General features: G+C 37.7%; 1 protein-coding gene across 1 annotated transcript in view; it reads right to left on the bottom strand.

Moving 5' to 3' along the window:
• Positions 1-1,583: 1,583 nt before the first annotated feature.
• LOC128025463 (protoheme IX farnesyltransferase, mitochondrial) overlaps positions 1,584-21,653 on the bottom strand; it is a 37,086-nt gene continuing 17,016 nt past the window's right edge. Inside the window, exons 5-7 of the mRNA XM_052611863.1 lie at positions 12,226-12,296; positions 6,274-6,506; positions 1,584-2,891 (exon numbers count right to left, since the gene is read on the bottom strand). Of these exons, the coding sequence (XP_052467823.1) occupies positions 2,467-2,891; positions 6,274-6,506; positions 12,226-12,296 (729 nt within the window). The 3' untranslated portion in view covers positions 1,584-2,466. The remainder of the gene's footprint in view (positions 2,892-6,273; positions 6,507-12,225; positions 12,297-21,653) is intronic.

The following is a 21,653-nucleotide window of genomic DNA, read 5'->3' as shown; positions in this document are numbered from 1 at the left end:
ATCCAAGCTGGATGAGAAAAACCACAGAGCGCCAAAGATCATTATGGGAAATGTGCTCACCTCCTCAGGGTTCACAGCTCATAATGAATGAACGCACTGTGAGAAACTCGCTTCATGACACTCGGAGTCAAACTGCATTTTTCCTGAGAAGAGGATTACTCCATTTATGATGCATTCTTCAAGCCTGACATGATAAAAAAGCTAAAAAATATAACTTAAACAGGAAAATTAAACAATTTACAAGTGCAGTACTTATAAGCAAATGGATATGACTACAGCAATATCCTAAAAAAGTGTGCAAGATGGCCCTTTCCATGTTTGGGTACTGGAAGGTCTGTGCACTTCGTCCCACACAGAGTGTTCAACACAAAAAACCCTATAGAGTGGAAACTGTAAAATCATGGTGGGAGAGTCCGCGAACCCCAGGAGAGCTGGAACTGCTATTTAATCTATTGACATGCTAGGAACAGCTGTTTCGCTCTTTTTCTCCCCCTCCATCCCTTCACTGCCTCTGTGATGTTAAAGGCACTGGCTGCATCCAGAGCAGATCTTTACGAGGGGAGGAATGCCTTGCCCTGCCACTCTTCCTAAATCTCAGCATACAAGTATATGTGGCCATCTAATGGAGGTGCTGAGAGAAGTGGAACCATAGAGGACAACTGCGAAGGAAACAGCGGAGTGGTATCGAGTGTTGTAGCCGGACAGGTGCAGAGGTTGATACTTAGGAGATTATATGAGCTGATATCTTAGCCAAATGTGTCCAGAGCAGCCAGACGTTGTTTCCAGTCCTGGCTGGAGATGCAGTGAGATACTTTTCTGATGCAACTCATGACCACTGCATAGCAAACTACCTACCACACAAATACAACATGATATATATATATATATATAGCTAAAGAAAAAACAAAGGGAACACTTAAACAAAACAATGTAACTGCAAAGTATTTAATAAGACTATTTCATTCATTCAGATCTAACATGTGTTGTGGTTCCCTTTATTTTTTTATGAGCAGTATTTTTATATATATATATATATATAGTATTATAAATACACAGGGTTGGTCATATTAAAAATAAATTACCACTTTTATTCAGCAAGGATATATGTCGATCAAAGGTGAGTATGTGTGTGTGTAAACATTTTCAAATACCATTTTAAATTTTCTATTCATCAAAAAATCCCTAAAAATTATAAATAGCAGTTTAAGGAATCAACTTTTACATGCTTCTAAAGCACCAAATTAGCATATCAGAATTTATGAAGGCTCATGTGACACTGAAGATGTATAAATGACATTACAAGAATAAATTACATTTTTAATACAAATAGATACAAATATTTTAAATTATAGTATTCCATAATATTAGTTTTTCCTGTATTTTTTATAAAAAATAAAATAAAGCATGAGACTTTTTCAAAATAACAGACACACACACACACACACACACATAAACTTATAAATCACACATTTAAATTATGAAATGAAGAAAATTAAGGCAAATATGATCCTACCTGCAGCACTGGAGATACATTGTGACATTTGTGCATTTCAAAGATTTCAAATCAAAACTCAAACACAAGCTTGATCACAACACATTTTAATAAGAATAACTTTCATTCTTTATGTGTCTTACACAAGTCATTGGTACAGAGAGGTCAGATGGGTAAAATGTGAAGGCGCTGAATCAGTAACCGTAACAAACAAAACATGGCTGCAATGAGTGATATTCAGAACTGTTACATTCAATGAATAAACAGTAATTCAGTTCTGATGAGTTCAAATGAGTTTATTTGACTAGGAAGAATTTTTGATGGAGCTAATGCCCAAGAGTTCTCCAGCCTTTCAACATCTCAACTCAGAAGCATGGAGTTTCATGAAGAATGAAGACTTCTGGGCCAGCAGTGAGTTTCAGCGATTTCTTTACTGAACCATGTATTGCCGAAATGAAATATTAACAGACTCAGAAAGTGAAAACTTGAAAATTTTGCAAGTAATTAAATGACTCCAAACTTGGCAATTACTTGCAAGGTGCATTAAAACCAACAGTACTCCATTATCTTGACTATATTGCATCTAACCAAAATATCCACAGTAATGGTGACGTTAATTGCAAATTTTAGGCAAAATGTTTTCTTGTCTTAATTTCAATGATCCACATAAACACAAATCAGTCTATAGAAGCAGTCTATGAGCTTACAGACAACAGTGGTGGTGCGTCAAATAAATATATCATGTATTTACATACACCGAGAATTGATTTGTGTACAAGGTACTTGAGTGGATTCAGGGATTTTTAATTTGTATTTTTTCTCCTGATGGAAACTTTTACAACAATGATAAGAGGTTATGGCTTCCCTCTCCAAGGTACAAAACTTTTGGTGTCTTTTTAGCTCCAAGACAACTAATTTTAGGGCTGACAGCAATTGTCGAGCCAGTATGAAAATGGCAGGGGATTGAGTTTGCTCTACAGAGCCAGAGAAGTCGTGCTAGGAGCTGCAGCTGCCTCGTCCTGCGGCACGGGTCTCTTCTTGCAGGTGAGGGCCAGCAGCAGCAGCATGGGCAGGTGCCAGAGACTACAGAAAAACAGCTTGCGAGCGTTCTGCCTGTCGCCATTGTGATAAAACCTGAAGGCCAGGTAGCTGATGTAAAGGTTAATCGGCAGGGAGACTAAGGGGAACGTCCAGGTGGTGACATCCAGCACGGGGCCCAAAGCTGAGAGGCCAATCAGGCCTACGCTGTGGCGGAGGGCCACGCGTTTACAAAGGCCGGGATGGGTGACGGACATCATTCGGTACCCACCGCGTGAATAGTCCTCTCTTAGATTCCAGCTCAGTGCATTAAAGTGAGGAAACTGCCAGGAGAATAGGAAAGCTCCCAGTAGGAGTGCTCCTGGAGAGACAGAGAGAGGAAGAGAAGTAGTGAATACTCAAATAAGATCTCACAGATCATTTAAACACCATGGGAAGTGCACGTGTGCAAGCAGGAAATGAGAGTGTGGAAAGTAACTATGACAGAACACTCTGTTCAATCTCTGAAGTTCCTTCACATCCTGCTGTGGAGGAAACAAACACCATTCTCCTGCATTCAGAAGCTGGAAGAGTGGAAAGGAAGCCCGTGCAGGGGTTAGAGAGCATGACGTGCATCACTGCCTTTGTGTGTGTGATCTTAGAAAACACACTTGTAGATAATCCTCTGGGAAACACAGCACAGGGGAGCATGACCGGGACCTCAAACACTCAGGTCAACTTTTTATGCTATGGGTGTTCTTGAACTTGCTTTGAGAAAACAGTCCAGTTGACAGCAGGGTCTACTAATGTAAGATCAGTGTGTGGTTGAGTGGTAATATGTACTTAATGCAATTATGTCAGTGTTAAAATACGTTTTATTCAGTTTGGTGTCACTATAGTGAATCACTATAAATAAGCAAATAATTTAATCCATTAATTGGGGGAAAAACATTAAATGAAAAATCATGCTATTCAAGCTACAACTTTCAGATTAAAAAAAAGGAAATGATTAATATGTCATATATACAGTAGGGCCCTATGATTAATTTAAAACAGAAAATTGTGATAAAAATTGCATTTACTGCGTAACACAGAATGTTACAGAATTTAGTACATTTGTATAAATAAATCAAACATAGGGCTATACAGTTAATATTTTTTGATAATATTCATAAATATTCAAGAAATTTGTATCACAATGTGTATCACATAAAACACAGAATTTAAAATGAAAACAAAATTTGTGGGGGTGGGGTAATTGAATTCGGCAATAATGAAACTAAATAATTTCATAATGCCCCGTTACATTCAGGATTGCTGGAAAGATCTCCAGTTGAATAATGAAGCCAAATATAACAATTAAAAAAAAAACCACTGAATTTAACGGTAAAACACTAAAAATGCCACGGTAAGAATCTATTGAACGGTTTACGTTAAACTCCCCTTCAATATACGGTGAAAAACTGTATTGAACATAACATGTAAATTCACAGAGGAATACCGTTTTTGGAAGTGAAAAAGACTAATTTACAGTGTCTAATCATAAATGTACATTAATTTGTGTCTAAGTGTTTCGGTTGAAATAAATGTTTCTTCGTTTTTTTCTTATCACTTTTGTATATTAGTTTGTGTTACACCTAATGCTGTTAAATGAATGAGTATTGCATTATATCAGTTTCATGTGTGTTAACATGATGTTTATGTGAATGACACTGTGCACCTTCTATATATGTTATTTTTTTAAAGCTGCTTGTGATGGGATTCGGTTCATCATGTGACTTTCTAATCACTACCTGCATTTGGTGTATTACAAAGATACAAAACAGATTTCACTACTTCAGTAGGTTGGTATTTTAACATTATATCAGTTAATGAAATTACGGTTTTTAACTGTAAATTTAAGTTGAAATCATAAAACCTAAAATGTTTCTACTTCATTTCTTTTATGGTAATTTTTTTTCTACAGTGTACTAGGCATCAAGATTTTTCTTAATTTTTTTACTTGGCAATTTACCCCTCTTTAGCATTTCCACAATATATATTAAAGATGCAGTTTCTCAGACAGAAAGCTCTACTAAATAAATGGAAGTTATAAATAAATAAATAAATTCTGAATGAAGTCTTGGTTGTTTCGATCCACTTCATGTTCCAACCTCACCCTAGATGGGGTCGTAATAATATTTAGGTTTGCATATCCTAATAACCACATGCTTGAAAAGGGCACTGAAACTACTACTATAAAGACAGATGGAGTTTTCAATGCTCTGGGGAAAAACATGTAAATACGCACACAAACAATTCAGGGTTTGCTTTTGTTGAAACAGATGTAATGGTTGCCACAACAGCGCACTCTTAATAGTTTGCAAAACAGGCCAAAGACCCCCTGCTGTCTTCCACCAGCACTTGATCTTAGACGAAAGACGTCCTCAAAAAAAAAAAAAAAAACACAGGATGCTGGGTGTTTATGTAACTACAACACTCATAAGTGGACAGGGACATCGGGTCTGGGAGAAGAGTCTGTAAGTGCTTGCACATCACGTTTCACTTCTCTGAACTGTGGGATAAACTGTGATAGCCCTGGAATAATCAAAAGAGAAGGCTTTTAAGGGGAAGGACACATATCAGTGTGAGCCTGATAGGAAATTCCTGTTGAAACACTCAGATTTAGCTCTCTGGCAACAGAGAAGATATCACATGATTGTCTTATAACAACACTGTCATTGTCATCCATGCACACACAGCCATGTATGGTGCTATAAGGAGAAGGTCACAGCTCTAGAGAACTGATGAATTGATGAATGTGAACCTTAAAGGAATCAGTCACCCAGAAATGACACATCTGTTATTTTGAAATATCTTTCCAAACGTTTGTGTGTTGTTCTTATGAGGAAAGTTAATGCTATTCTTAACCTTATACTGGAAAATCAAAGGATGGACAAAAAAGCAGTTCCAAATTTTTATCAATCTGTTATAAGCATATTTAATAATATGCAAACCTATGCTGCTGTTCAAATATTTGGGGTCATTTTGATTTTTATTTTAGAAAAAAAAAAAAAAAAAAAAACTTTCTTTCAACAAAGACACATTAAATTGATCAAAAGAGACAGTAAAGAAATGTATTATGTCACAAAAGATTTCCATCTCAAATAAAAATTATTTACTTTTGAACTTTGTTCATAAAAAAAAATACTGAAAAAAATGTATCACAGTGTCACCCAAAATATTAAGCAGTTCAGGTAAGAAATGTTTGAGCACCAAATCAACATTTTAGAATGATTTCTGCAGGATGGCTGCTGGAAATGTAGCTTTGCATCATAGGAATAAATTAAATTTTTTAAATATATAAAATAAAAATAATTTTTTTTTATTTTAAACAAATAAATGCAGACTTGGTGAGCTTAAGATACTATAAAAAAAACATTTTGGATTCCAAAGATTTGAAATATAGCACAGAAGTCATACAGACCACTTATATGGCATGTTTTTTTTTTTTTTTTTTTTTTTTTTTTTGCCCTTTTGAGCTCGATGGTGACTGGTTACTGTATAGTATAAATGTTTGGAAAAAGCGCAACATGAACATTCTAGAAAACGTCCCGTTTAATGTTCCAAAGGAGAATGAAAACTACATAGGTTTAGAACAACATGAGGGTGAGTAAAAGATTTCATTTTTGTGAATTATTTGAACAGGAGTATATTATGCTTTATCAAAGTAATTCCAGTGGGAACTGTAGTCATTAGTGTGTGCACGTAAGATGACTTCGTACCTGGATCAAGAGAGCCGGTGGCTGCTGTCCAGCCCATTACAGGTGGGATGGCGCCCACCACGGCACCCACCCAGGTGTTGGTGATGCTGAGGCGTTTCAGGGGAGTATAGCAGCACGTGTACAGGAAGATGTTCAGGGCGCCCAGGAAGCCAGTCAGGGGATTTACACCCAGGGTCAACAGGGTCACCCCTGAGATCCCACACGCCAGGGCGAATGACACGGCATGCAGAGGGCTGAGAAAAACACAGAGATGGAGGACAAATTCAGAACAACAAAAACATGATTCCTATTTGGGGTTTAAAGGGCTCTTACCTGTTATTATTACAAGTAAGGTTTTTGTGTTGTCAATTATTTTTTTCATGGCCAAATATAAAGGCAAATTATTGATAAAATAATCTATCATTCTTGTTGAATATATGTTGCACTTGAAAATATGGCAGATTACAAAGTAACATGGCCTGAGGACACCAAATTATGTCTACGAAGTGTGGATGTCAGCAAGTTTTAATATAATTTTGGTTTTCAGAGTTCACTGAACTCTTATTTCAAAAGATCAAGAAATGGTTTGATTCTTCATGCATGACGACCTCTTTAAAACAAACCAGCAAGCACTGGCCCAGAACACATTAATAACGGTTTACAAATCTGAAACCAACAGCAAATGCGAAGTGTTCATACATCAAACCAAGAAATTCTGTGCAACACATTGCGATGCATTAAAAGACAGAGCGAGAGAGAAGCAGGAATGAAGCACATACATAACATCAGTTTCTGAGATCAGCCTTAGTGCAGTTCTTAAAGTCACATCAAAATAAAGGCTTGTGGGTCTCCTGGCCACAGACGCTATTCTCTGTGCTCCATTGGACAACTACTTCCTCTAAGGTTTATTAAAAGCAGTCAGTTACAATCCTGCAGAGGCGTCTGGTTCAAATTCACAGCTATCTGCTCCATAAATTAGAGGGGTATTGAGGCCGAGACCAAAGCAGAGGGTAAATTTTCCGCCCAACAGCAGGAGATTCCATCGTAATGTTATTATCATTGTTATGGCTGTTTTATGTGGTGGAGGGGTTCTGAGTTTATATGAGTTCCATAAGTTAACGGGTGAGATGAGTTGTTTGACTAACGTTAGGAGCAAAGCCACTGGCATTTCCTACACTACATGAATAAATTAGCTATTCTAATGCATCAAAACGATATATTTCAAGTACATTCATTACTACTACTACTACTACTACTACTACTACTACTCTGTGTTCCTGCCGCTTAGTGGTAAACCATTGCATTAACAGCACAAAAGGTTGTGGGTTCAATACCCAGGGAACATTCACACAGGTAAAAAAAATAAAAATACAAACTTTTATAGCCGGAATGCACTTTAAGTCACTTTGGATAAAAGCATCTGCTAAATGCATAAACGTTAAATGACTATCTACTGTTACAAAGGTTTTGTTCATCTGACGGGTCGTTTTAAACAAGCACTCTGAGTTGATAATTCAAATATATCTGACGTCATGGTGTCGTGTGGAATGCCATATGAAGCTTAAAGCATGAAGTCAACGATGACTTTCGGTGGGAAATACATTTGGTTGCAAAACGGTTTACCTAAAGTGTCATTGACTAACACTGAAGATATGTATGCGGGAATCGAAGGATTTTGGTAAAAATAGGCAGTAATATGCATAAAAAGCAACGTTAAAGCACCACAAATGTATGACTGAATTATTATTGAATGAAGCAGCATATCAGCTGCAACATAAGTTTTTTGTGTGTTGCTTCACAGTAAGAATCACTGTCCATTTTCATTTTGTGAAAAAAAAAAAACATTGTGTGCAAGCATTCTGAATAACTACAGGTTTGGAATGTCATGAGGGTGAGTAAATAATGACAGAACTGACTTTGAGTGAATTACTCCATGACTGTGTCCTCATTTCAAATAAATGATGTACTTTTGAACGTTCTAAACATTACATTTTCTGCCTCTCGTGCTCCTCTCTGCCCTCAGCCTTACATCATAAGAAAGTGAAAGTCACACAAACAAAGATCAAAGAGGACTGTGTCATCAAGTCAGCGTAATAACATACTGACAGACATAGGAGAGCATTTGCAGGCATAAATGGGTTGCGCTAAGACACATCTAATGTGTGTAATGACATGTTTTGGTAGGTGACTCTACTGTTAGCATCCTGTGCATTTGTGAACGGGTCTGCAATGTTGTCAGGTGAAGATATGTAGTTACAAAGCTGATGAATTCCTCCTGTCATTGACAGTCAGTCTAGATTGGTGATGCATGGTAAACATTCAGGAAAGCAATTTAGCTGTTGGAGTGACAGAACAGGAGTGCATATCATAGCTGCTGAAAACATTAGTCTGCTTTCATATAAATGCTGCTCTTTAATCCACCTGCACAGACCTCCTACAGTGCAGCTGAATTAGTGTCGCGCTACTGCGAGGTTAAATCGCACAGTAATTAAGCAGCTCTGGGGGATGCTTCCAGAAGTTTGAAACAGAGCACCATTTATCTGCTCACCTCTTTATCTTCTGCTCCAAAGCGGTTTTAGAAAACGAGACGGGATTTAGGCTGTGAGGAATGTTGTGTGTTTGAAAGGGAGTTAATTGCACAGCTACACATTTTTCCAAACGAAGATAACGTGTGACATGACAGCGGCCAGCAGACATAGATCACACAAGAACAGCTTTAGAAAATGTGTGCATGCAGTTCCATTTGACTTCTTATCTTTCCTTTCACCACTCAGACGGTCACTATCATAAATAATAATTGTGGGGCTTTTGATAAATAAAATGATAAATAATTCAATAATTTTATACATAGTATATTTTATTAGTTATCAAAATCTAATCTGGCTCAGAAACCACCAGGCTGTTTATGATCCAATCCAGTCCAATTCTACATTTCTGTAGAAATATCTAAAAAGTCACATTTACTTTCAACATTTATTATGCATACACAAATCTGAAACTGAACAGTTAGCCTTGACCATGATTGATCCATAATATTATTTTTTGCAATTCAAAATAAAAGGACACTAGGGTGTGGAATGAGCTGGAATGGGTAGACATTACAAAACATATGCTCTTATGCACTCTGGATCATCGCCGCTCATGGTTTGTGAGTGTGTGTTTGAGATTCACACACAACAGCGGGATAAGCCCAGTGTTTGGTTTGGGCTGTTTGGATTACTGTGACTGCTTGAGTTATTTCTTATACCCTCACATCAACAGATCTGCCCCTTTTGTTGTTGGAAAGTGACCCTTGAGGGAGTGAGAGAGGGCGAGAGGGCAGAGGTCCTGTTCTGTTAAATTCCACTAACACACCCAATTAGCAAGAAGTAGTGTCTGTCAAATGTGTGGTATCGCACTCAAAAACGTATGCAAAAATGCCGGAGCTGGATATAAAATGCTTCTTAAATCAACTTTTTTTAGTCAGTGCTAGTGTAGGTGTTTCAGATGTTGCACTACGTGTGATTTGGTGCTTATGTGTTATTAGTGTTCCTGTAGCTCAATTGGTAGAGCATTGTGTTATCAAGCGCAAGGTTGGGGGTTCGATTCCCTGGGAACACATGATAGGTAAAAATTGATAGCCTGAATGCACTGTAAGTCGCTTTGGATAAAAGCGTCTGCTAAATGCATAAATTTAAATTTAATTTAAAATGTATGTGGGTGATGCAAGTTTTAGTCCAGTCTGCAAAATTACCCATAGAGTGCGGAAGTATTTTTGTGCTTAATGGTCATTACATCGAAGTCATGTAACCGTGGTGTAGTTTGTTTATAGCCTATATATTTACAGCCTAGGGGTGGGCGATATCTCGATATTGAAAATATATCAAGATATTTTTTAAACACGATATGGATTTTGCCATATCGTATATATCGATATATTGTTTATATTTAATTCTGATTCCGCCACTTTGCTGTGCTCGCCCCCGCTCGCTCGCCCCCCGCCTCTTTAATTGCTTTTGTCCCCCCTCCCCTCGCGTGTAGAGAACTAGTCAAAAAAAAAAAAGGACAACTGGTTCCATTAATATTGAGATACTTCAGTTTTAAGGCGTTGGGCGAACAGCAGGCAGATGTCTACTGTAGGGCCCTATGATTTCCGCGATGCAGAAAACGTGGACGGAATCGCGGAATCCAGTCATAAAAATGGAATTTATAGTTTAACGCGGAATGTCACGGAATTTGTCAAATTTTTAATGAATTAAAAGTAGATCATGCACTTACATCAAATCGCGATATGGACTAATATCTGCAAATATTAACCCGGAAAAGTCTATTTAAATATGAATCCTGCATGTTCTGCGTGTCTGTGTTAATGAATGGCGCAGAAGCGCATCTTCATTCATTAAACATACGGAAGCGTGCGTGACACTTGCGCTGATTTCAGCGTCTTTCCTCTAACTAAATAAATATGAGAACATCTCCAGAACTGCACTGAGAGTCACTTCATGAGCATCTGACAGTTTGATTTGAGTAAAACTAGCTCATATCACATCATAGACTGCAGTATCACATACACAGAACTGTAAAATAAAAGTATTTGCTAGAAATCTATTACTATTTTTCAGCAGAATGTACATAGCCCACTACTACTACTATTAAAATGAAACGAACATAATTTTTTAAGGAATAATCACACAACATTTCTTCCATGTTTTATTTTTAATAGTAAATCACCTTTGTTTACCAAAAAAAAAATAAGTTTGCTTAATTTTAAATAATGAAAAGATAAATTACATGAATGTTTTATGCCTTCGTTTGATAACCAGAAAAATGTAAATACACAGAAATTCTGAAGGGAAAAAAACATTTCACATAAGGCTATTTTAAGATTTTAAGAGATTGTTTTTTTTATGCATTTAAATAATTACACATGCTAAAACACAGAATTAGGTAACAATAAAACATATGGTGAAGAAAAAAAATAAAACGTTTCATAGGGCCCTAAACATTTAATATTTGGCATATTTGTTTTTGCAGTAGTTTTTGGGGGGTTATTTTTCCTATAAAGATATCGAGATATATATTGTATATCGAGATATAACAAAATATATCGAGATATATTTTTTGCTCCATATCGCCCAGCCCTATTACAGCCTGCTTCTAACAATCATTTTCAGGCTTCAAAATTCATAAAAGTTGCACTCAGTTGTAAAGATTATCATTACGATGAACAAATAAATTAAGAATCAGAAACGTTTGTTGGTCACAGAGTTTACAGTCTATAATAATCCAAAAGCCGGTGGAAACATCCTTTAGATTTTGTCATAGAACCAAGGTGATGCTAACTTCCGGGTTGGCCTAGTAAACTCATTGTTATATTCCTGCTCTTTTAGCCTAATATGAAGTAATTTAGCATGCTAGTCTAATACTATTGGAATGCTAACACCATCTTTTATATTTTTAACTATAAAAGCCTTCACTTTAAAGCTCCCAAAAATAAAACACAAATTAGTCTGCTTGTCTAATCAACTAGTCTGTTGGCGGATGAGCATCTTGACCCATCCATTGTCAGCAGTGGAGTGAGATGGGAAGAACAGAGAGGGGCACACCTACACACACGTGGATCAGGTTACGCAGGACAGGTGCGCGAGCAGCTGGTCAGCACTACAGATATTAGACAATGACATATAGTTTCTGATACCGGCAGACTCGGCTATACACAAACACACGGCTACTTCAGAACAATGTAGAGAGTAAATGACGCACATAATGAGACTGGGCACATAATGAGACTTTTTTTTTTTTTAATGGCTCTTTACACATATCTAGGATGTGTTTGAAAACCAAGCAAGCTGCCTTCCTAGACAACATTTTTGGACAGGCATACAAGATATACAAGCATGTCTGAATCTCAATAAGGCATCCAAAAATGCAGTCTATAAAGCTCACTAGGTTAAAAAAGCCTAAGAGAGAGAAACAAGTTTTGAAGGCACTTACCTGATCTGTCCTCGGACTAGAGGTCTGTTTTTGGTCCGATTCATGTTTGAGTCAAAGGGCACCTCAAAGTACTGTAGGGAGAAATAAAAGATGGGAATGAATATACAAGGAATATTACCAGAAAAAAAAATTAAACAATGAAAATGTGCATATGCCTCTTTTCTAATCCAGAGCCTTTCCTGTCTGAAAGCAAATATTATTTAATTCTAACAGACAGAAACAATAACTTTACTCACATATATATATATATATTTTTTTGTGATATAGTGAAAGGTACTGTGGCATTATGGAAACACACACTTGATTATTTCTATTTGAACGCAGTGACCTCAAAATATAAATTATGCAACACATCACAGTCTAATATAGAAGACAAAATAAAAAGTAAAATATAATCTCACACATGTATGTAAAATAACAAGAATTGAATCACAATATTGCATTCTGACTGACATATTTTATTCACTTCGACTCAAGTATTACATAATATTACACTTTTTTTACACTTTAGCTGAGAAAACACACACACACACACACACACAATGTACACTACAGTTGAAAAGTTTGGGGTTAGAAAGTATGCTAATTTGGAGCTAAAGAAACTCTTCATATTTTCAATGAAAACAGTTGTGCTGCCTAATATTATTGTTGGAATAGTGATACACCTTTTTAATGATTCTTTGATTAATAGCAAAGAGCATTTATATGAAATAGAAATCTTTTGACAAAATTTTATTTAAATTAATGCATCCTTTGTGAATAAAAAATAAAATAAAATAAAAAAATAAGCTTTTGATACAGAATGGCATGGGTTATATGAACTTATTAACAATTGTGCAACTTTAAGTGTGTAGCTAATAATTATTTTCACTTTTTTCTTCATAGCATGCAAAAAAAATAAAACCCATCAAAGACTTGTTCCTCAGCGGTTTTCTCAAAAACATCTGCTCAAGATATCCAACAAATGCATGAAATTCAAACCCTTAAATGGATCAATATGAATGCATGCGTTAAAGACAGGATGACAGAGGTTGCTTAGGTGCAACGGGGATGATTGAGGTAAAAGAAACTGTCTTTGTGTTTTATGACCTACTGCTGGGGAGTCTGCACAAAACTCACCTCGGGGAATCTACAGTGTGAGACTAAAACACAAACACATGGGGCGTTTAAAGCCAGGAACCGTTTATTCAGTCTGCGAGAGACAGCACATGCACCTAATGAAGAAAACAGATAGCTCACTTTTCAGCTGAAGAATTTCAGCATCCATTTCTCCTAAATTATGACCTCCATAAAATAACTAATAAACAGATAATCCGTTTCTCTTTTCCTCTCTTAATTTACTGTCTATTTGACATCGGAAAAGAGCCCACGCTTAAAAATGCGTGTGATAGGTAATGCATTTCACACAGACTACATTTATATTTTGTTAAATTCCTTGGAGAATGGGACCATACCACTGCAAAGGACAATGGGGGGGGGGGGGGGTACATATTATCTGTGACGGTGCATGTCTGTTTGGCGTTTCTAAGAGTCCCATCAAGTTTAAAAAAAGTCCTGCTAGTGCTATTTGCAACAAATGATAACATCCACCAATTACATAATACTTCCCAGCATTAATTTTTACATAAGCATGAGGACAGAAAACAAAAGGACCTCATGTACAACAAACGGACAGGTCAATAAAGCATCAAGGAGGTAAAAAATGAACACAGTGACAAATGTGTCTATGTGATAGATTGATGCTTTTTCATTTGGTTTCAGCTATCTTGACAAGGTTTTTTTTTTTTTTTTTTTTTTTTTTAACTCAGACCAGTGTCATCCAAAGTGATGAAGTAGCCTGATAAAGTGCAGAGGAAGCTGAAGCCCAAAGTGTGTTGTATAAAGTTGAGTGGAGGGTCTGCTGAGTCTCAAATTTATTCTCTCGGCCGGCAGTGTTATTGCACTCGAGATCCCGGACGGGGAAGGGCACAGATGTGACTCTAGCTGAGGCCCCTGAAGTTTTAGGGCCAAGGTGTTAATTCTATTTCCTGGGTCAGGAAGCGCGTCAGAGGGTGACTGCAGAGAGAACCGGAGCAGATTTCTGGGGCTTGAATAGTCTCTGACGTATTAGCCGGATGCTAACACACCCGTTGCAGAGTGTATCTTGGCTACGACTGCACATTTTAGAGCCGTGAGATTTCAAAAGAACAACGTTTACATTAAAAGACTCCCAATAGCAAATATAAATGTGGTCTGGGGCTGAAAACTAGATTTGGAGCAAGAATACGAGTATGCAGACTGACAAACTGCATTGTGCACCACACTAAAATAAGTAACTGGGTTTTTGAGTGTTCTCAAAATGTTATTGGTGCTTGTCAGAACCATTTAGTTCTTGGGCATCGTCTTATTTCACAGTCCATTTTGTACTTTTTTTTTTCTGGAGAGAGAGCAGGGAGAGCAACCAATCAATGACTCTTTGGACAAGAGGTCCATCAGAGAGGTCAAAGAAGTGGGCAACATAGGAAGACAGACAGAGGGCAGAGAACTCACATCAAATGAAGTCCAGGCCATAATTTCTGACTATGTGATCAGAAGCCTAGACATGGCAGAGGCTGCCAAATTCTGCTGCTCAAAATCCTGGACCAGTCATTTTTTTTTTTTTTTTTTTTTAACAAGCCTTTAAGAGATGGGATATTCACTGTTAGAGTATAATTTACAGTACTGACAGTATCACAGAAACTCTTTTAGTTGTCTCACATCTTGCACAGATTCAAAATACAAGACTTTTGGCTGACTACATACAGGTATATCCAAACTTTTCACTACGGATACAGTCCAAATAGTGAGGCTTTGCTACAATGCCATGTGATTCAGCAAAGTTCCAGTGCATTAAGGGTGTGTATCAAGGAACCACTAACTTTAATCTTCATTCCTTCTTATCGACACCACAGAGTCTAAGTGTATTTATAAAATAGCTACATCAGCACAAGAGTGATACTGCACAGTTCACCGTACTTGCAGTGACAGGGCTCTGGGTTCACTCACAGGGAAAAGCACTGTGACTGCAGGAGCGTGATGGGACCAAGTGACAGGCACGGCAAACAAACGAGACCATACTAACTAATGCTGATGAGGAACTTACTGTAACATTCAGTTTACTGAAGACAAAACGCACTTACATAAACACGCAAACAAACAGAAAATGCAGCCCAAATATTCTCGCTGAGAGAAGCGCACGTGTACGAGCCTGTGTAAACAGACATTCACAACACAGCTGCTGTATATGAGAAAGACATCGGTGTTGATCAGTAGAAATGGGTAAAAGCAAACACCACCTGCTCAAACACCTACTCGGCAACAATTTTTCTTCCACCTCTGCAAACAAAAAGTACAATCCAAATTCTCAATCAAGCGCTGTGCACTTTGTAAGTACATGCATTCAGTGATAATTCCTCATGCTGTCAAAGTCCAGGTGCAGAACCAGAGTTCAGGAGTTGAAGAGGTATAATACTCCATCGATTTAACAAAATTACCTGCCAAACTTCGAAAGAACAGCAGCAGAAACCATCACCTGCAAATCATCTCAAGCACTTTTGAAAGAGAAATTCCTTCAAGTTCAACCTGAGCTACTTGAGTTTACCAGGACCCTGCGCTGTGCTGAGTTTGCCAGACCACTGTGCTCACCATGTAGCAATTATACGAAAAAGCCTGCACAGCGATTATGCTTTAAAAATGCACGACTGAATCACGCTCTACTGAATTACAATTATAAAGCGCATTTCTATTTTGTGAATATCTGCGAAAGAACAAAACTTAGTGGGCAAATAAACTTCTCAAATCTTCATAAGAAAGGACCTCTGAATTATTCTGTACTGTGATTTGTGATTACAATTATTTTACGAGACAGCTGCACAGTCTTAGTTGCATCTTACCTTCCTGACACATCTGTAGAAATGATGTAGACTAATGAATCCTATAGGCAGGGATGTTCATGATGCTTCGGTGTCTTAATCTCTACAGACTTTGGTGTCTATGTTTTGAATTTTCAAGCAGCTATTTGACATTTTGGAATTTATCTGAAGAAAGGAGAAGAATGCCTTTACTGCAAAACGGTGAACAATTGCTTGAGTACACAAGATGTCAGAATTATAATTTAAATTATAAAGACAGATTTTCAGTTTGATATCTGCAAAAAATAAATACATTCACCAGGGTCAGGAAACTGTTAGTGTTATTATATAAAGAGTATTAGGTGACGTTAAAATGTAATATAAATGTGAAAGTAGGGGAAACAAGCATGTCAATTCATTATCTAAAACTGAGTGATACCAACATCGCCAGATATTGTGCTCGGATACTGTGCATCCCCCCTTTTTGTTTTTTATAGAGTGCGCGGATTAATCATCAGAATAAGAAATGTATTAACCTGTTAGCCTACACCCAGACGCGGGTGTCCTCAACTCCCCGTAAAGTAAGTATTACCTATTTTCATAGAAAAATTTCTTCCAATTTAGCATTGAACCAAAACGTTTCTGATGCATGTATCCTGATTGAATGGAGTTCCATCTAGATTTAGATACTTCAGAGTCCATTTAAGTCTAGGTCAGTGACTCTCAACTGGTTTGGCCATGGGACATATATTTTCCCATGCTCATCAAGCCAAGACCCACTTTTTAGAATTTATCGGTACTTTACTTTTATTTCATACATTGCATGCTCTAAGATTATTTTGCGCTTTAGAGAAATCATATACAGCCGCATGTGTGCTTGAAATTAAAGAGTGCATGCTACAAGCACAGTAAAACGCCTGACAGAACAGGATAGTTATTTTTCTAAGGTGAGAGACTTTGAATTTTGTAACAAGTTATGAAAATAAATGACAGAATAATGACACTGACATTAAGTCTGACAACAGAATGTTGAATTGGGACAGTGCGTTTTTAACAGACAGGCTTTACTTAAACTGCATCTGACAGAAGTGTCCACAGCTTCCACGCACATATATCAAAATTTAAGTCTCGCAACAGAAAAGCATTTAGAATTATGTTTTTTGTTGTTGATGTTTTTTCTTTGACTGTACACTCCATTAGATAAGAAACACTGGTCAATATCCCTACTGTCTGCTATTTCCACAAGAGCCAGGATGCCGGTCCCTCTATCCCAGCCTGGTATCCGAGCTGTGATCATTTGGCCTCTCCAGCTTGGAGCAATGCAAGGATCCTGGCAGCAAGTCAGCTGGCACAGCGACAGGCTTGATTAATGGCCCGTGTAAAGCAGAGTTGAGTGCTAAACTGTCCACATGCTAATCAGCCAATTACGAATGTTCTGCTCTACACTAACGCTGCCTCAGTGCAAATCAATGTATTTAGTTCTTTTGCCAGCGGGCACCAGAGAAGACAGGGAGGCTGGGAATGTTAAGGGATGCTGTCCTGAAGAAGAAAACATACGGAATTCTTTGCATCATCAGTTTAACTGAACTCTACACACACAGCCCTTCTTTTTCCAAAGCATCTTGGTTTGGTTCCATTTGCAGATGTTTTCGTAACGTTTGTTCCAGTTATTACGACAACATTAAAAGGTATTTCATGGCAATGACATAAGATGGATGAGCGCTGTCTAGGTCGGTTGGGAGTTGGAGACGGAGGCTAAGCCGGTGGTTCGCGAAGCTAAGAACCTCCCGTGGGAAAGACGGCTAGTTCCTCATCTTTGGCCCGATGTCAGTTCACATGACCTAGATCATCACTAAGGTGAGCCTGTTGTTTGCTGTCGTGATCCCATACCACAGTGCCTCCTATTGCGACAGGGCTTCAAGTTACAAAGAAAGAGTTCAAACGGCTGACAGTACTGGTTGCGGTAAAATAAAACAACTGTGATGGATTGGAAATTAAACGGTTTCATTATTGGTCATGTATTTTGTGTTACAACAAAAACAACAAGACCCACCTGAAAGAAAATGAGGCAATTATAAGTTAATCAAGTCATTCACAAGCAAGCCAAAACAAGCCTTTCTTCAAAAGATCTGGCACGTATGGAATAATCAAAATAACTGATCTAAACATTTTAGTGATCTGGTGATTGGTGCAAGATTAAAGAGCTACACCATGCACTTCGTTCACAATGTTAAATGAAGAAACTTCCCTAAAGTAACAGCCATGCGTAGGCATGTTTATGAACAGAGATTTCTACAGAGAAGCCTCATTAATCACGAACCTGATAATCAAAGCTCGGTTTAAGTCTCTGGCAAACTTAAAGACAGATTTGAGTCATACAATTATTTTTTTTCTGAGGACACAAATGTACTCAAAGCTTCAAATGGCCTTGTTTCACTTTGATAGCCATACGTCTGGTTTAACGGTGATACATTGGTTAAGATTAAACATTGACATTTCCAGACTACCATTAAGCCCATGAACTGTTTGTGCAACAGAGTTGTTTAATATCAGCATCTGCGAGGATGTCAAGTAAGCATGTGTGTATGCAAGAATGCATGAGTGTGTGTTTAGTTTATGACTGGTGCCTCCAGCTGTGACAGCACAAGCCTCATGAGAAATGTGGCCTTTCAAATGCACAGCCCTAAAATGCTCACATAAAATTTGTTTACATACAGTTTATGTCTTCATTGAGGTTAAACTCCGATCCCTACCACCCCAATTTCATCATGCTGAATTTGTAACTATCAAAAACTTGAAAATGCACTTTTCCTCCAAACATTTTTCCAATAGATGTCTAAGTTTACTTCCCTGGGCTGGCTCACCTCAGATGGACACAGTTTGCTTGAACTTTCAACATTCCGCCTCAAAATAAGACATAAGGTTAAACATTCATCATTAAGCCACCTCACAAATGGACATCTTAAAGAAGTGGTTTTCTTATCAAAATGCTCATGTCAGCACCCTCTCCATCTAGATGAACCATGAAGAAAGCATGTCAGATTTCAAGAAAGAAAGGTTTTTGTGTGAGACAAATATTCAGGCATAACAAGCAAAGCTTACACACCTAGTGCCATTTCACCTGTAGAAACCCTTTTCAATGTCTTGTCTGCCCGTTTTATTATTTTTTGTCCTTATCAGCAGTTTGCGGTAAGCGCATAGACATGTCTGGACACGGGTCATGAGATCTGCTTTTTCTACTGCAACTGCATCTATCTTTCTGTGAAACCGCAGGCTGCCATCAACACCAAGACCCCAAACAGTGTTTGCATTCCATAATTAGACTCCTTTTCACATCGCTACACTGCCTGCAAGCAATGGAATATGACACCAGGAAGGGTAGATGAAGCTGACAAGCAAGAACATTTATTGATTAGAGCTGAACTAGAGTTTTATACTTCTAAAAGCATCACTAGTGAAGGTGTCCAAAGAGGATGCCCAGATATTAAAATTATGGTGAAAACCAATAAGTGGCTGCTATTGAAATTCCATCCTAATTAGTCAAAAAATAAAAAAAAAATAAAAAAATAAAACTATGCTAAAAAAAACAAAACAAAAACAATGATTTCAAATGTTAAAGTGAATTAAGGCTCAGTCAATCAATAGGGATACCAACAAGCCAATATTTATATACATTTTTAAAAACTTTCCAAGAACTTTCCAGCACACTGAATTTACTGGTTGCACTAGAATTTGCTGGGATATTTTGACAGCTGATTTAATGCATGTAGTCATTGCAAGAAGACAAGAACACGTTGAAGACCAAATAATGAGAGAAGATTCTGTCAAAAATGCTCTGCACCAAGTAAATATCCAAGAAACTGGAGGTCTAGACATGGAAGATTGTCTGAAGGGCTCTAGCTCAACATACTTGGATTTGATCACCATCCTTTCCAACATTTAAGTTGGTAATTACAAAGCAGACACTAATTGTGGTTTTTCAAACCCATTACGACAGGGTGCTGAGCAGCAGCATCCATGGAAACCAACCCTATTATTAGCCTGAAGGCTTCTGACAGATGGGGTATGTATTGAGTTAAAGATGCAAGTCTTGTTTTAATGGGGGCCTCAGATTTACCCTTGTATTAAAAAAAAGAAAGAAAAGGAAAGAAAAGAGAAAAGGCGCTCATCTCTTCTGACCAATCCTGGAACCATCAATGAACCACTGGAGAAGTGTTTGAATTATTCATGTCTGAAGAACAGTGCCATCCAAGCTAATATATGGTTTTGAATAGCTTGACTACATGCAAAGAGTCCCTGTCAACCTCTGTCCGCTCTGCCTTTATGCCTTCGGCCCTCGAGACCCTTTCGGCTCTTCTTTTCGTCCTTAAGTCAGGCTTGTCGAAAGCAATGTCAGGCTGATAGCTCTGCTGTCAGGTCCTCTGAGTAAGTTGTCAACCATCTGTCACCATTAAAAGAAGCAAAATGGCTCCTGTCAGAGTGAAAGCTGATTAGCAGGAATGACAGAAAGACACTTCGCTATGGAACGATGAAAGGAAACAAATCCAGCTATATGACAGTGGACAGTAAGAATAAAAAAGCCAAGAAAAAATATCAGTGGAAAATTGATAGAATATATTATAGAAAAACAGCAGCCAGATCCTTTATGACATCATATAAAGTGACAATGGATTCAAATAGGAAATGCTAAACTCTTCCACACGTCCTGTGGTTAACCACCTTTGATGCTTATTTTAGGGCTCAATGAATAGGTCTGGTGGTTAAGGGACAGGAATTCATGCTCCATAAACCTCTAAAGCTCAACCACACACAGGATATGACCACCAAATCATAAGCAGATCAGGCATCATAATCTCAAAGAATCAGTTTGGTGTGTTGCAGAACAGGCCTCAAAAGAGACTTATATACAGTTGCTTCCTCTTCCAATGGTTAGCCAGTCAATGCAAACTAGAAACCTGGACTTTGATTCCAGCCTTGTAGCCCTTGCATCTCCTGTAATCTGATGTAATGATCTAATATTCATCAAACAGGCTTTTATTTTCTGAGGGTGCCAGTGTCATGAAATCAAAGAGGAACATATTGAAGAAATGCCAGGGGGAAGATTCAGGAGATGTGAAGAGAAAGCACAGCACGGCCAATCCCCTAGATGGATGGAAAAACAGAAATCGCTTTCATCACCTGCCTGTAATGAGAGCAGTGTCCTGAAACAAACGACAGCTGGCTGTTTAGTGCTTTTGTCTTTCCTGGATTAAGCGAAACAACAGATAAAAGACAGAAAACCCTTCAAAACAAGCAAATAAAAGAAATGGTTCGACACTCTAAAGCCTCTCATCTTTGGAAAGAAGAAACCAGTGGAAGGATTTCAAAGAATTAAACAAAAAAAAAGTTGCTAAATTAATTCTTAAATATATAATATGAAAAGGAAAATATGGTAAAAGATAAAGTTCTTAGGTGCCATCTGTGAAAAGAGGCAAAAAAGATGATAAATACAAGAACACTGTCTTAACTTCAAATGAAAAATACAGGAAACTGAAAAATGCAACAGGCAATTGATCATAC

This window comes from Carassius gibelio, chromosome A12, assembly GCF_023724105.1.
Source record: "Carassius gibelio isolate Cgi1373 ecotype wild population from Czech Republic chromosome A12, carGib1.2-hapl.c, whole genome shotgun sequence".
Classification (NCBI taxonomy): Eukaryota; Metazoa; Chordata; class Actinopteri; order Cypriniformes; family Cyprinidae; genus Carassius; species Carassius gibelio.
This window is presented reverse-complemented; position numbering and strand designations above follow the sequence as displayed.